The sequence below is a fragment of the Sceloporus occidentalis genome, unplaced genomic scaffold (genome assembly GCF_023333645.1).
Source record: "Sceloporus occidentalis isolate IW3139 unplaced genomic scaffold, rSceOcc1.0.p SCAF_5, whole genome shotgun sequence".
Classification (NCBI taxonomy): domain Eukaryota; kingdom Metazoa; phylum Chordata; class Lepidosauria; order Squamata; family Phrynosomatidae; genus Sceloporus; species Sceloporus occidentalis.
Genome location: NW_028316985.1, coordinates 34,606,539 through 34,622,851, shown reverse-complemented (window position 1 = coordinate 34,622,851; position 16,313 = coordinate 34,606,539). Strand labels below are relative to the sequence as shown.

General features: G+C 40.8%; 1 protein-coding gene across 2 annotated transcripts in view; it reads right to left on the bottom strand.

Moving 5' to 3' along the window:
• Positions 1-953: 953 nt before the first annotated feature.
• The window catches only part of LOC149311917 (transcription factor MafF), a 31,854-nt gene continuing 16,494 nt past the window's right edge, over positions 954-16,313 (bottom strand). Inside the window, exons 3-4 of one of the 2 annotated variants that reach the window (XM_089528159.1) lie at positions 8,046-8,129; positions 954-3,595 (exon numbers count right to left, since the gene is read on the bottom strand). In XM_089528159.1, the coding sequence (XP_089384285.1) occupies positions 3,182-3,595; positions 8,046-8,129 (498 nt within the window). In that variant the 3' untranslated portion in view covers positions 954-3,181. The remainder of the gene's footprint in view (positions 3,596-8,045; positions 8,130-16,313) is intronic. The other variant, XM_089528161.1, reaches the window with a different exon arrangement.

Below are 16,313 nucleotides of genomic sequence, written 5' to 3'. Positions count from 1 at the left end.
GGCCATTGAGGAGCCACAGCAGCTCAACAGTAACTTTGGAATTGTTGAATAGCCAGATGTAGCTTTGTTCTGCATATGGAACTATCATGTTATGCTGGGCCCTATAGGATCTTGATCAATAACTGGCACCGGCCATACCTTCCATCTTCTTCATTGTATGTTTTCCCTCCCCACCCACATCCATAGCCCTTGTAGACTCAGTTCTGTGAGAGCTGTTGGGCAGTGGAATGCAGGGAGACTTTGGAAGATCGTGGACTCTCCTTCACTGGAGATTTAAAAAAAGAAAATAAGCCAGTAGATTCCTGAACTAACAGAGGGTTAGATTAGATGACATTGTGGGGAGGAGCCCTTCCAAGTTTATGGTCTTCCACAATACACTTGGTGTGTTGTGAAACACATCTGCATGCTGCACTGTCTAACACTTCTCACTTTTAAAAAGCTTACTTTAAAAATTCAGAACACCAGCTGCTGCTTACCACATTCTCTCTGCAGCAATCATTCTTTGAAAGCCAGTGTGGTGTAGTTGTTTGTGTCAGACAGGGATTTGTGAGATTCAGGTTCTCATCCACACTGTTGCGATACTCGCATTCACTAGGTGACCTTGGGTCAGTCACACTCTCTCAGCCAGACCTATGTCACAGCAAAAGGGAGACTGGTGTACCCCACAGTGGGTTACCTGGAGGAAATGTGGGCAAACCCAAGATAACTAATAAATATTGTTGATACTCATTCTGCTTTGCTGTATGTACGCAGTTAAGTTCATCTCTTCACTACTGAAATATACACATACCTTAGAAACTAGTGTGAAACTATTTGATCACAGGATAAAATTAATTAATTTGAAAGGAAGCATGTTAACCCCTTTTCTGGATAATCCTTAAAGACAGCTTATAGACCTTCAGCCTTGCACCTCTCACTGGCCAGAAGAGTAAAAGAAAAGGACAAACCACTTGTTTTCAGCTTTTCCATTTTGGAAAAAAAATCTGGCTTTATTTGTAAAGTCTACAAAATACAGAGGAGTCTTGCAGGACACTTACTGTAAGTCAGAAAATAAATAAGTACTTTTTTTCTTGCTCTATAGAAGATAAAATGTGATTTGCATATATAAAATATAAAGTACGGCTCTGTACCAACATCCTGGCCGTGCCACAAGGCGGAATGGCATAAAGGACGTGAAAATAACTTATATTCGTGCAATAAATAAGTCACAGGGTAAGAACAAGGAAAAACAAGGATGCGGGAGGAAATGTGAAAGAGTGGAACGCCTCCCCCATAAGAATCATCAAAGGGTGGGGGAGGGAGGACGGACGGACAACACTGGTTTAAAAGCTGATTCCATCACAGGGGTGGTTGTCATGGTAAGCTGCAGGATGGGTGAACCCAACCATATGTCTAAAAAAATTAGAGGGTTAATTGTTTGTCACTTAAATAAGTCACTGTGGCACATGCCTGGAAGTGACTGCCCACAAATACTCACTGGTTCCTATGTTAGCATAAGAATGAAAGGGTGGAAGGTATCCAAGACCCATCTAATCTATCCTCCCTCATTCTGCACCCAAGCCATCCCTGACCCAGTCACTCGCCAACCTCTTAATACTATCCAAGAGGTATGTGTGCTAGTCTCCCATGGTATAGATGCCCTATTTATTTTTCCTTATAATCTCTGCTTGGACCAAGATTCTAGGCACATTTTCACACTTGATGACAGATGGAGCATAATTTGAAACATCAGAAACAATTCACCTTCATATTGGCTGATCTGAACAAATTAAGAGATACTTTCCCACTAGACTGATTGTTTTTCTGATTAGATGAATTCTGCTTTCTGTTTTTTCCTTAGTTCCAACATTCATCACCATTACCCAGCATGAACACCCAAAACCTGCATAAAAGACTACCACAGCTACTGCCCATCCCAGAAATTAATTCATATTAAAACTGAAAAGGCTTCCATAATATTTTAGTTACAATCTTGTTGCCTATTCCCTCTCCACCAGTATCACTTGCTTTATCCATCATCACCCTGCCTTATCTCTCCTCTTAACTTTCTCCACCTTCTTCTCCCTCTTTAGAAAGCTGCTTCCATTCCATTCCAAAGAACTTATAACCTCGGTTTAAGAACACTGTTAACAATAAAAGTGTACACAAATGAATATTATGTGCACACACTGCTGCGGGCAGCAGTTGTCTCTTCTAATTACTGTGTTGTGCTATATTATATCATCATCAGATAGGATGAAAGCAACAGACTCTGTCTTCTTGTTTTGGCACGCACCTCAATGACCCTTTCCTCTTACCACTCTTATGACCACACAGCAGTAATTCCCTTTATTGCCTCTTGTTACAACTAATTTTGTTGTTGTTAAGCATGCCACTTATCAACAGCTTAGTATGGCTGGGGTTTGCTCTTGTTACAGCCAGTCTGTATGAATGTAAGAGATAAACTGGATCAATCTGAAGGTCAATCTTGTCCAGCATCCACAGGAAGCCTAACAGCAGAGCATGAGTGTCACAGAGTTCAAACATCTCCAGTTCCAGATTGTGGAGAGCAAACATTTCTGAGCTAAGAAGTGTACAGTTAATGGGAAAGCATAGAGAAGGCAGAGCTGCATCATGGATGCACACAAGGCTGTGGCACAGCAGGGCCACCAAGGAAACTGAGCTAGCTTTTGCTGACCTCCTGTTTGGTTACTGTATCCCCAGCTCCTATTGACAAGAAGCTGGCTTCAATCTAGCATCCCTTTTTGCTTCAACATAGAGAAGTTATGTCCCTTTCATTACCCTTGCAATCAAGGGTCCTCTCCAAGTACATCCCACTAAATTAACTTAATTTAAGGTGTGCAGAAGGAGTAGAGAAGAAACCCTGACAAACATAAAATGGAAGAGGGAAAGGGGTTGGGGAGGGGAAAGGCAAAGGGGTAACTGGCCACTGCATTCCAATCAACAGATAACATTAACAGCTAAAATGACACAACTCAGACAACACCTTCCCACCTTCTTCCAGTGAAGCTGAAGGATGGAGGAGGAAGTTAAATATTCGGGAATTTTGTCTTCAAGCCCATTCTGTTTCCTTCCAATAGCAGAAGAAAGGGGGAAGAACCAGTGCAGCTACAGCCATTCTAGGTGAGAGCTGGGCAGAGGCATGGCAACAGGACTCAGTTCGCGACTTGGCTTGTAGACACTAGGAGTATGTGGCCTGGTTGGAGCCAGATTTGACAATAGTAATGACGCTGGCAGTAGCCACCTTAGCGGTAGTGCCGTGAGCAGTGACGGTGCGGGCAAAGCCCTGCAGTGCCTCATACTTGCCACGCAGGGCGTCAAGCTCAAGACGCATGGCGGCGTTCTCACGTGCTAGCTTATCGACTTCTCTTTCCAACTCTGTCTTCTGCTTTTGCAGCTCTTCCTTTTGACACACTCGCTTGACCCGGCAGCTGGCTGCGTAGCCACGGTTCTTCAATGTGCGCCGACGTTGCTTCAACCGTGCCACCTCCTCCTTGGACAGCCCTCGCAGATGGTGGTTAAGCTCCCGCACTGACAACCCCATGAGCTCTTCATCGGAGAGGTGCGGCGTGTTCTCACCCATCTCCCGTTTGATCTAGATCAGAAAAGAAACAGAGAGTGAGTATCAAGTGAAGAAAGAGCTTGAAGAGAATGCAGGAAAAAGGAAAGCCACTCAGAAAACATAAGAGAAAAACAGAACAAAGTTGGAAAATCCACATTCCACAACAAACATTATGCTGTTTATAAAATGCATATATTGTGCTGGGTGTCCATTATTTCTTACAAATTTCTTATATATTTAACAACGGTCAAAGACTGAATAACTTAAGCTTTCAAAAACTGTTAACTAAAGGGCTAGATCCAGACTAAAACTGACATTCTATATCAACGTGTTTAGGGGTAAAACAAAATGCACTAAATGGGATTTTCTTATGAGTTGACATGTATAGGATTGTACTATATGTTAATCATACTTCAGCAGAGCTTGGAAAGGTTACTTTTTAAGGGCTAAGTCCATTTGTTAGTCCCAAGTAAAACAGACCTATGGATCAATGGGAATGTGATATGTCAGTATCTATGTAAATTCCATTCATTCAATGGTTCTCCTCTAGTTAAGACTAATTGGATTTAGGCTATATATTTCAACTCCCAGAATCTCCCAGCCAATATGCTGACTAATTTTTTTAGGAACTGTAGTCAAAAAGGAACTTTTCCAAGCTCATAAAATGGAAGAGAAGCAAGCCCAATAGTACTTGCACCTCATATCAGACCAGACTTTGGCACTTCAGACCCTGGTCCTTTCAAACTAACACTACTGATTAATATAGTGACATCCTGCCTTTTAAATTAACTCATTAATAGCTGTCTTACAAGTACTTTAAAAATGCATATAAAATAGAAAAAAATAAAAACAAAAAATATGTTAAAAATAAAAACAAAGCAAAAGCATAACAGAAATACAGTGGTCCCTTCCCATTTAGGGGTGAAGGACTTCTGTAAACTGCAAATAATAAAAAAAATATTATTTTTACCCGAGAGAATGTGTCTCTAGGAGTCTGCAGGACCTCCAGTGCAACAATATGGTCAACATTTGCCGGAAACTCATCATAGAATCATGCTGGAGGATCTACAAATGCTTAGAGAAGTATTTTCTCAAGGAACTCCTAGGTTCTTCAGCACAACTCTATGGTCAACATCTGGCAGAGTTGCACTGAAGGACCTAGAGAGAACATAATAATCAAATCCACAAAAGTCAAAGCCGCAAATGTGGAGGGCCAACTGTAATACAGAAGCATAGCTTAAAGCTATCTTAAAATCTTACTAAGACTGACTGAAAGCTAACAAAGAAGGCCCTTCTCAATAATAATTATTTTCAAAGAGCATTCAGTACAAAAAGAGCAAGCTTCCCAAATTTCTCCAGGGAAGAGTGGACCATAACCTGGCTGTTTCAGGTATTTATCAAACAAGTTTGTTTAGAGGGACACCACATTAAAGGACTTTAAAAACCCAGTAAGCTCATATGGGCTGGGGTTATCACTCTTAGGTCATTCCATCTCATATGTAATGTGAAAGACAAACATTTTTCCGCACTGTGCCAGGCACAGAGTTGGAAGAGACCTCAAGGGCCATCCAGTCCAACCCCCTGCCATGCATGAACTCACAATCAAGGCAACCCCAACAGATGGCCATCCAGCCTCTGTTTAAAAACCTTCAAAGAAGGAGACTCCATCACACTCTGAGGTACCATATTTGTTACCATACACTGCTTCAGATAGCTGGGTTTCCAAGACTATTTACAGTGTAATCTTTGGCATATTTACTCACAAGTAAGGGACACTGTATTCAGTTAAGTTTATTCTCAGGTAGGGGTGTATACTTGTGATTTCAAAGATCAAAATAAACACCTTAAAACTGAACCAGGAAGCAAATCTGTAACCCCTGTAACTATGTGGGATAGGTGTTACATGATCTTGTTCCTGCTGACATTGTGGTTCCTGCATTTTGACCAAAAGTTTCCACACTTTCTTTTAGAGCACAGTCACACAGAGTCTATACTTGCCCTCTCTGACCCCAGCTATTTCAGAATAAAAACTACTGTAGCTCCTCTCTGCTTTTAACTAGCAAAGCTACAGGGGAGACAAAATGATAGCATTGCCCCCCCAATAAGAAATCTCCCCCTGCAATTGTCCCCAAATTTATAGCATTGCAGTAACTATGCATTTAGAAATAGAGTTTAAGCAAAGCAACAGGGCAGGCAAAGTTATCAAGGGAATGTGAACCCAGCAAATAGTAGTTTTACCTGTGAACAGCTGTCACTGCTTCACTCTCTGCACTGCTGAGGACTGAAGAAAAAATCAACTGTGGGGGCAAATTTCTTATTGGGGCAATTCCAATAAGGTTAGCTACACCTCTGCTATGTATGCATGTATGTTGTGTGCCTTCAAATAATTTCCGACTTATGGCAACCTAAAGGTGAACCTATCATGGGATTTTCTTGGCAAGATTTGTTCACAGGAGGTTTGTCATTGCCTTCCCCTGAGGCTGAGAGCATGTGACTTGTCCAAGGTCACCCTGTGGGTTTAATGACCAAGCTGGAATTGAACCCTGGTCTCCAGATGCTGGCTCTGTAACCCTCCTAATATTTATTACATAAGGAACCACAGCAATGCTTTACATATGAGAGTGAGGCCCTTACCTGTTAATCTTTCTCAAGAATATGATACAAGGCAAGAGAGTTCTGACCAAAGCTGTAAAGTTACTTATAAGAAGTAGCCCATTCCTATTATTCACTGTAATAAAAAAAAATTGTTGCTAGTACTTGCTGAATGTTTAAAGAAGTAATTTGTTGGCTGAGATTCTGGATGGGAAGATGAAGTTCCACTTGCGCAGGACCATACCCATCTCACTTTTGCCCTCCTGCATGACCCCCTTTGCTTTTGCAGCTCTGTCTGTGGCTAGTTAGTGGCCAGTGGAAAATAGGGGGCACAGGAGAAGCTTCCAGACATGTACCTATAGACAAATACACAATGATGATGCTATTCTCTGGGACCTTCAGGAGGTCCTCAAGGATGCTGTGCCATTGTGCATCTAACTATAAGAATACAAATTAATGCTTCGCCACTGCCCACTACCCTCCACTAGCCACTAAATGACTAAATGGATGGGGGGGGGCATGCAGGAGCAAAGTGGGTTTTGAGGGAGTTGGTGGTCATTGCACAAGGGAGATAGTGAACTCCTCTCTCTGTGAGGACCAAAACATGGCATATACCATCACCACCTTGGCATATGAAGCTAACTGGATCCCAGCCTTTGTGTTGCTCTTTGTTTTTTTATTACTGGAGAATCTTAGAAAAAGAAAATCCCCCAATTTTAAAAAAAATATCCACTCAAAACGTCTCTAAAAATGCAAGTCAAGAATAATTTTTAAAAAGTAACGAGAAGACATTACTCATTACAACAAAAGAGTGGCTTTCCTCTCTACTCATTATGCTACTTTTGAAGTATGACTTGGTCATACCCCTTGTTAGCAAGAAATTTAACTCTCCTCCAGTCAAAGGGTGAAATCAGACCAATGGCACTATTTGCATCAGTTCAAAGTTGGATTAAAGAAAAAAAATGAAAGGATGGAGGCAGAGAATCTGATACAAAAGAGTGGGAATCATGCTGCCCTCCAGATGTCATTAGATTGCAAATTCCAGCATCCATCACCTTTGGCTATACTATGTAGGAGCTACTGGGAATTGCAGTCCTGCAACATTTGGAGGGCTGCACAATTCCCACCTTATGACAACACAAGCAAAACAGTGTGAATTGCATAAACTGATTGTCATAGTAAAAAAAAAAAAAGCAAACTTACTCTTAGAGGAAAAATAGTGAAAGAAGGCACAACATCCTTCCCCTTTTGGCTCCACTCTGGCTGGAGACTTTTGCAGACAATATCTCACTATTTTCAAACAATGTCTTTTTTTTTGGTGGTGGTGGTGGTGGGGGGGTTCTCTCAAAAACATATTTCCAAGGAATTCCAAATTTTCATGGCCTCCCAAATGGGGAAGTCATTGAAAAGAATCTAACTCATACAAACATATGCTTGTGTATTTAACAACTATGAAAATAGGGGAGTGGCAAAAGAAAAGGTGAACAATAATACACGAAGGAAGAACAGTTGTGAAACAAGTAATGGAGAAAATTGAGACTGAGGTAATGGCACAGAGCAGGGTGAAAGTGAAAGGCAATGAGAGAAGTACAAGAAGTTAAGAGGAGAATACACAAAAGATGAGGATGAAACACTATGTACATTTTATGGGACACGTTCTTCATTTGTCTCATGTATTCTAAATGGGGTGTCTAGGGCTGCCAGAAACATGAGCCTGTCTGAATCTTTACCAACTTCTCACACCGGTGTATGACACTAGCCCATGTTTTATGGCAGAGATGAAAAGCTCTCCTGGAAGAACTTTAATCTTGGTCCAATTCTGTTTTCATTGAAAGAGCCAGGAAAACAATCATTGGGAAAAGCTGGTTCTTTAGTGTTAACTAGCTCTTACCTTTAGGGCTTTGCTTGACAAACTGTCAGCTGACATATTTGCCTCGTGCTCTTGCTGGTGTCCAGGAAAGAGCCTGTAACTGGGCTGGGCAAAACAAAAAACAAAGACCAGTGATCAGTATTCACCCTTTCGCATATTTGTATTCCCTGGGGAAAGGTGAAATTTTTCCACACTAGATGCATCCCCTCCTATTGCCTTGTGCCTCTTTCAGTCCCATTCTCCATTAGCCATCACACCAAAAAGAAAGGCACAGGACAGTCACTATGAAAACTCATCCTTATGTGGGAGGAGGTATTTTTTCATGTTCCACAACCACTTGATCCAGCTGAGCAAGCGAGAGATAACCAGATGACTGACCCAACATTGGAATGAATGATGCTGGTTGGTTTGTTTTGCTTTTAGCAAACGTTTTTAAAAACACACTTTTAAAAATTTTCCAACATGGGTTTCAGCCAGAGCTTGTGCTCTCATGCAAGTTCATCCACCTACCCACCCAAACAAAGGTTAGAAACAGACACCATTCATCTTCCTCACTCCCCACTCCTCTCGCTACACTGGACATGCCCTACAGCTACCGGAAACTGCACAAGGGCAAACATTTCCTGAGAGCGAGGAAACAGAGCAGTGGGGAGCCAGCTAGTGGGTGTATCTCTGAAATGCCACTGCCTGGAAAAAATAGAAAAGAGAGACAAAAAGCAGTATTTTGTAAGCTCAACGGAGAAACAGAATGCACATCCAGACTGATTTCAAAGTCCCAGATCTTGTTCCTGTTCTTTCTGATTTTATACCAGTTTAAAATAAACCAACCTGAGGAACTGGTGTAAAAAGTCTTCGATTGTACCAGGAGCTGACAGAAACTATTCTGCGATAAACAAAACATGTATGGTTCTCCAAAATAAAACCAGAAAGAACAGGAACAACATCTGGGACTTTCTGGTCTTTTAAATCAGTCTGGATGTGCCCTCAGACTACAGGGGGAAATTTGGTGTATAATAAGGCAGAACCCACTCACTTCCCCACTCTGCACCAGGCGACTGCAGAGCTTGGAAGTGTTATTGCAAAAGATGACACGTAAGTAATTTGTTGCTCACAAATCAGAAGTAACACATAAAGTTCCTGGATAGTACAGTTTCACTGATGCATTACCTTTCAGTTTTTTTTAAAAATCCCTTTCAAATGCACAAAATGAGAAAATAATTCCCCCACATTATTCTCCCATAACTTTTCTCAAATCACAAATACACAGTACTTGTCCCACAAAAACTTCCCAAAGGGATGTTAGTACAGTTTTCACCAAGTTATTTCTCAAAGTAACATTATTATACCTCTTGTTAGCTCAAAAAGTAATGGATTACAATCACCATCATTACTTGTAATGCATTACTTCTGAACTCTAGGCAGATTTACAGAAATGCACAATCACTAGAGAAATGCCTTCTCTGTTAGGCATTTGACTTAGCTCTGTCTTCAGTTTGGTATCTATGGAATTTGGGAATCAGCTGATTTGCTGAGGGCCAAGATTTTCGCATTTAGTTCCATTGCTGGAAGCCATTATGGGCCTCTCTAACACCCAAGTGTACTAATATAGCATGTTATGTAGTCATAGGATTTTGAGCAATTACCTTATTCCAACAGGACCAGCATCACCACCTGACAGGCCCTGGCATCAGCCACTGCTTATATCTACTGTATAGATGTGCCTTCAAGTCTCCTGTCAACTTATGGTGACCTTATGATTTTCCTAGGGTTTTCTTAGGCAAGGAATCTGCAGAGGTGGTTTTGCCAGTTCCTTCTTCTGAAATATAGCATACCGCACCAGGTATTTGTTTGCAGTCTGACACTCAAGAACTAACCAGGGCTGAGATCAGACTTAAACCCTCTTATTTCTCCCCTCAGCACTCTGAGGTGGGCCAAGGGCCTCGATGTTGACATTCTTTTAATTACCCACAATATTCGTTACTTAGAATCACTGTGGGACACTATGAGAAATTAAAAAGGGCAGGTGGACCTAGACACCTAGTATTGTTCTGAGTACTACCATCACTCCCAGGTAAACCTGCTAAAACCTACTGATACAGGATGATGCTCATCAGAGGACACTGGCCAAGACCTTTTCAAATCTGGAATTGGCCCTGGGTCCATGCCATTGAACAGAACACAAAACTAAGTTGGCACTGGGAGGCTGGATCTGTACAACAGCATCCTACAGTGGCCTAGACAGTGGTTCCCAAACTTTGGTACTCAAGATGTTTTACACTTCGGTCCCCAAAATTCTTGACTGTTGGCCAAGCTGGCTAGGGCTTCTGGGAGCTGAAGTCCAAAACATCCGGAGGACCAAAGTTTGGGAACCAACCCCACACTGGCTTTCTTTTCTGCAGGAAGTCTATCTGCTGTTATTTGTACCCCAATACAAGGTATCATGCTACTAATAAATGTCCATAATCTGTAAGCATTCTTTAAGATCAAGGGCTCCCAAGGCATTTCACAGGAAAAAACAGTAACATATCCAAAACAATTTAACATGAACAAACATGAAGAAATGTAGAAATGGATCTAATATCCAGCTTGCCAAAATACATTTTCATTTTCAAATGTTGCACTTTGACTGGAGATAAGAATTCAAATCCTTCCTAGCTCTGGGTACAGCTGATCTACTTACTATTTCAGCCAAACCTACTACATAGGACCGTTGTGAGGGCAAATTGGCAAATTCTTTGGAAAATAACGAACTGTAATGTAATAAAATAGCCTAAATTCAATTTCTAGTTCCAACCAAAGTAGTTCCACTGACTCAGTTGCTGAGTAATAAGTTAACACTTATGTAAATCCTATGAGTTGAACTGGTTGTGAGTCCAGGGACTCACAATTTGATTTAGGGCAATATAATATAACAGAGGCTGGAGATGAGCAGAGCTTTTTTCCCAAGTCAGAACCAGAAAAAGGGTCACCTTTTCAATGACTTGCTCTTAAAATTATTGTTATGCATTTTGTGTCTTTGGGGATATAGTGCATTAGATTCAGATAATTAAATGTTCTCATTTATCCTAGTGCTCCAGAAGCCTAGCTCTTGTAGATACAAAAAGACATGGAAACTTAATTATCACAAGAATGTTTATCACATGGATGTGTGAACCCCCGTTTCTTTTCTATCCAAAATGGGATCTGGGTTCAAGTTTAGTGATTGTTCATGTTTACATTCTGATACGCTCTGTGACTAGTTTCAGCTATTTTATTGTATTTCTGAATTGCGCTACTCTTCTGCCTATTAAGGGTTATGAAACTGTAATGTGACTTAAATGGGTGGCATTTTATTGTAGTATGCCTGTGGTAACTACTGTGGTTTCTAAACTACTCTGAGAGAACGTTTTAGCTTTGAAATGCAGCATAGAAATCCTTTAAATAACTAACTAGTTTATTCTAGTGTTGAATGGTGAAGACTGGAAACAGAAAAGCATAGAATATATAAGAATAAGTTTGGTGGTAGTAATGTAGCCGTCAATGGGAGATTTAGCTCCTTGATATCCTCAGAAAGGGCAAACCTAACATAGCCGTTTTTGTTTACTGTTTACATTTACATTTTACATGTTTACATTTTTGTTTACATTTTCTTACTTTACAGAATCTTTGAGTTAATGCATACCTGACAACATTTTACCCAGGAAAACGGGGATACGTGCAACCAAGCAACACATTCAGAAGCTGCAGCTGTTTGCTTTTACCTGAACCTCCTGGGATGGGCAAGAATCTGCCCATTCTCCTCCCATGCACTCACCAGAGAATTGCAAGCAAACTACTTCTGCACTCTGAACTCAGTTTGCAGCAATGGAAGAAAGCTGAGAACAAAGGGGGAAGTGCTGGGACATTTTAAAAGCCTTTGAAATATTGGGATGGCAGAGGATTAATAAAGACACTTGGGCACTTGGAGGATATGTGAACAAAACTGGAAGCTGAAGATTATATGTGGAGTTCTCTAACATCTGGGGGTTGGGGAGAGGAACAGAGGAGAATTAAAGATAGGCAAAGAAAGACAGGCCTGTATGTTGAAAGGCCCTGTCCTTAGGATCAGAGAGATGTATGATGTAGGACAGGGGGAAAGTTAGCAAAGTCAGTTTATTACACTTGCACTGAGACATACCCAGACTGGAAACTGGGGACAAATGCAGCTTAGGTGGGCACAAGCCCAGGAGTTAGAACAAAAACAGACTGTTGCATCTTAAAGAACAAACACAGCAGTTTATATGAAAAATGCAGAATCACAAAGGCTGCCTCAGAAAGTGGGACCACTATCTTGGCTCTCACACTTACTCAAAATCCATGTAGTAGCAGATGTGAGATTCTTCCAGGAATGAATGATAATTAAAAGTCTAAGACAATGCAACAAATGCAACACAACCATTTCTGCACAGCAAGTAGCAACAACACTTTTTGTTGTTTGTTCCATTTGCCACAGCTGAGTCAGTCACCAATTTCAACCCAGAGGGCAGGTGAGTTTCAGTGGGAGGACAAACAGTACCTGTCTGCATAGTCAAATGACATTTAAGATGCAAGGCATATGGGAACTATGAACTAATAATCTTCCTGCCTGTATGCTCAGCACATAGCAGACACAATTATATCCATGTATAACTGAACAGGCCTGATGATGTTCTTGGCAAGTCAGTCAGCTGGCCAGTAACCAGGTAGGACAATGATTCCCTGGTGGCGCAGTGGTTAAATGCCTGTACTGCAGCCATTCACTCGAAACCACAAGGTTGCGAGTTCAAGACCAGCAAAAGGGCCCAAGCTCGACTCAGGCTTGCATCCTTCTGAGGTTGCTAAAATGAGTACCCAGACTGTTGGGGGCAAATTAGCTTACTTGCTAATTAGCTTACTTGCTGTTCACCGCTATGATCTTTGGAATAGCGGTATATAAATAAAACAAATTATTAATTAATTAATTAATTCCATAAACATCTTCACAAGCAATTGTTTGTAATCACAATAAAGGCACATTGCTTGTTCGATTTCCATTCATCTTTCCTCTTCTGTTTATTCAGTGGGAGGAATTAAAATTTTTCCAGTGTTTAATCTGAAATATTGCTACCTAGAATACACTTTGTCACGCACCCAAAGGCATCCTTTCCAATTGTTTAATGTCATTTGGAATTCACCTTCTGATCTACACACCATAAATTATGTACATTTCTCCTACCAATAATATATTTCACACTTAATTTAAGCTGCTTTTTTTTTTTAAGGTATGTATTCTTCAGGGGCTAACATTCACTTCACAGTTCATTCAACAGCAGAAACAGCCATGAACACTTTTTTTCCTGATTCCCTACCATTTTGAGAACCTTCTGCTTGTTTTTTGTTTTGTTTATTACTTGAAGATATCCAGTTTCTCCAGTATTGAAGTATACACCACCTACCAACATTAAAATCAAAACAGAAATATGACTTCCCTCCCTTTACAACTTGTAGAAAGACCTGTTGTTGTTACCTGCCTTCAAGTCGACTCCAACTTACAGCAATTACCTATCATAAGGTTTTCTCGCCAAGATTTAATCAAAGCAAGTTTGCCATAGCCTTCTTCTGAGGCTAAGAATATGGACTTTCTCAAGGTCACCCAATGGGTCTCCATGGCTCAGTGGGGATTCAAACCGTCCCTCCCTGTCCCACCATCAACCCACTACTCCAGTGGTTCTCAAACTTTGTTACTCAAGATGTTTTACACTTCAGTCCCAGAATTCTTGACTGTTGGACAAGTTGGCTGGGGCTTCTGGGCGCTTAAGTCCAAAACATTTGGAGGCCCAAAGTTTGGGAACCAATGTATTACTCCATACTGGCTTTCTGCAGGAAGACTATCTGCTGTTATTTGTACCTCAATACAAGGTATCACACTACTAATAAATGTCCTTAATGGGTAAGCAGTCTTTAAGATCAAGGGCTCCCAAGGCGTTTCACAGGAAAAACCAGTAACACATCCAAAACAATTTAACACGAACAAACAGATGAAGAAATGTAGAAATGGATCTAATATCCAGCTTGCCAAAATAAATTAGCTTTTTGCCACTTGACAGAAAACAAGCAGGCTTCTCCTGGGAAGATAAATTATAGTTTAACTGTTGTGGGACCAAAAAATTGATTTTTCTTTAATCCTCTGGAAAGGATTAGGAGATTGTGTAACATTAGCTGTGAAGCAGGTTATACAAATAGTTGCTAAGTCACCCTTGAGTTTCTCCCTGCTTCTCCTATTATAAATCTTGACAGAACCTGGAATCAAACATTACATTGATCGCTAGAGGCAGGGATCAACACTGCTACCATCCAGTTTTTGCAAAGCTTTCCCCTTTGCCATTGCAATGTGAGTTGTGTGTCCCCTCAAGACTAGCTTGCTGCTGTGCTAAAAAAGCAGAGGCAATACTGACTGCTCCATGTTCTGCTTGTCTCCTTTTGAGCAGTTCCTTTGTTTTCTTTAAGGTGTAACATTAAAAGGAAAATACAAGAGCAGCATGGCACCTTAAAGATTAACAATTTATTTTGCCATAAACTTTTGCAGGATGTCTACAAAATCCTCTGCCATAATAAAACTGGTCTTCTTTCAGGTGCCATAGAAGGTTTTTATTTCTGCCACAATGGACTATTCCTCTGCAAAACTACATGGATCAAGTGATCTGATGCCCCTTCCAATGTTTTTGACTGCATTTTCCATAATCTCTGGCTAAAGTGTCACACTGGCTGAAATTATTGATACTGGAACATAAAACCTTTGGAAGGCACTAGGCTGTTTATCCATGCATTAAGCAAAGTTTAATAATGCCCATTTATTAATAATATACTCACACAAAGTTTTACTCTAAGCATACAGATTCCACTCATTTTGGAAGAAATCAGGAACACGGGCTTAAATCCACTGGGTGACCTTGGGCAAGTCATATACTCTCAGCCTTAGGGGAGACCTTGGCAAACCACCTATGAACAAATCTTGCCAAGAAAACCCCATGGTAGGTTCACCATAAGTCGGAAACAACATGAAGGCACACAACACCATCAACAAGTGTAGACTCACTAAAGCAATGAAACCCGCATTAATGTTGCCATATCAAATATCCATTGATTCAAGGGCCTATTCTCATGGAGACAAGTGGATTTAGGCCCAACTGTTAATGCTCAAAAGAAAATGCCTCCTTCCAACAAATGGTTAAGGATGTGTTACATCCTTAATTTAACTACAAATTAGCTCTGTGGCAGCTATTTTGACATTGGTATAAATATGTTGCTTTTTTGTGCCCTCAAGTCAACTTTGACATATGGCGATCCTCCAGGGTGGCCAGATGTCCTAACTACAGAAAGGGCAAGGCACCGCAAACTGTAGGACAACCAAGAAAAATGTAGGACATGGCCCCCAAAAGCTAAAAACACTCATAGAAATGTAAATTTATGGTTCTTAATCATGTTCAAAATGGAGGACATTTTGGAATTCTCCTGGATAGGAGGTTGAAATGTAGAACATGTCCTGGGAAAGGAGGATGTCTGGTCACCTGCAATCCTTTCATAGGGTTTCCATGGCAAGAAATATACAGAGGAGGTTTGCCATTGCTTTCATCTGAGGCTAAGAGTGTGTGACTTGCCCAAGGCCACCTAATGGATTACTATGACTAAGTGGGAATTTGAAACCTGCTTTCCTAGAGTCCCAGTACAATAGTCAAACAAACTGGTATACCATGCTTGTATAAACAACTAGTAAATAAACAACTCAGTTTAAAAAAAGACTATAAAGCTCCTAGCCTAGCAAATGTTAGGTGTCTCAGATCTACGTATACTGAAAACAAACAGCCTATGCCAAACAAAAGCAGGTAAGCAGTCTCTTCTCCATGCCATTGCTTTCTCTGAAACTGACTTGAGAGGGTATTCTTTATTAACAATTATCATTTTTGTAGAAAGAGGGGATTTTGCATGGTCATCTATTCTACAGGGCTTCCTCACCTTTGAAAACTCAAGCATCCTCCCGAAATATTTTGAGGCCTGCTTTCATGGTTGGTTACAGCACAGCAGACGGGTGAGTGCAACGTTCATTTTTTTTCTCTTGGGATGATTTAATCCTATTATGCTGTTTGTTCACTGTTTTGTTTTAATCATTATCTGCTCCAAGCCTCCAGGATAGGATGGGCTATCCATCTAAATAAATAAGCTTTCCGATTATGAGAAAGTCCCTTGAGAAAGAGGAATGATAGGTCAGAGACAACAGGCTTGTGGGAGGGAGAGGAGCCATCTCACTGTGAATCA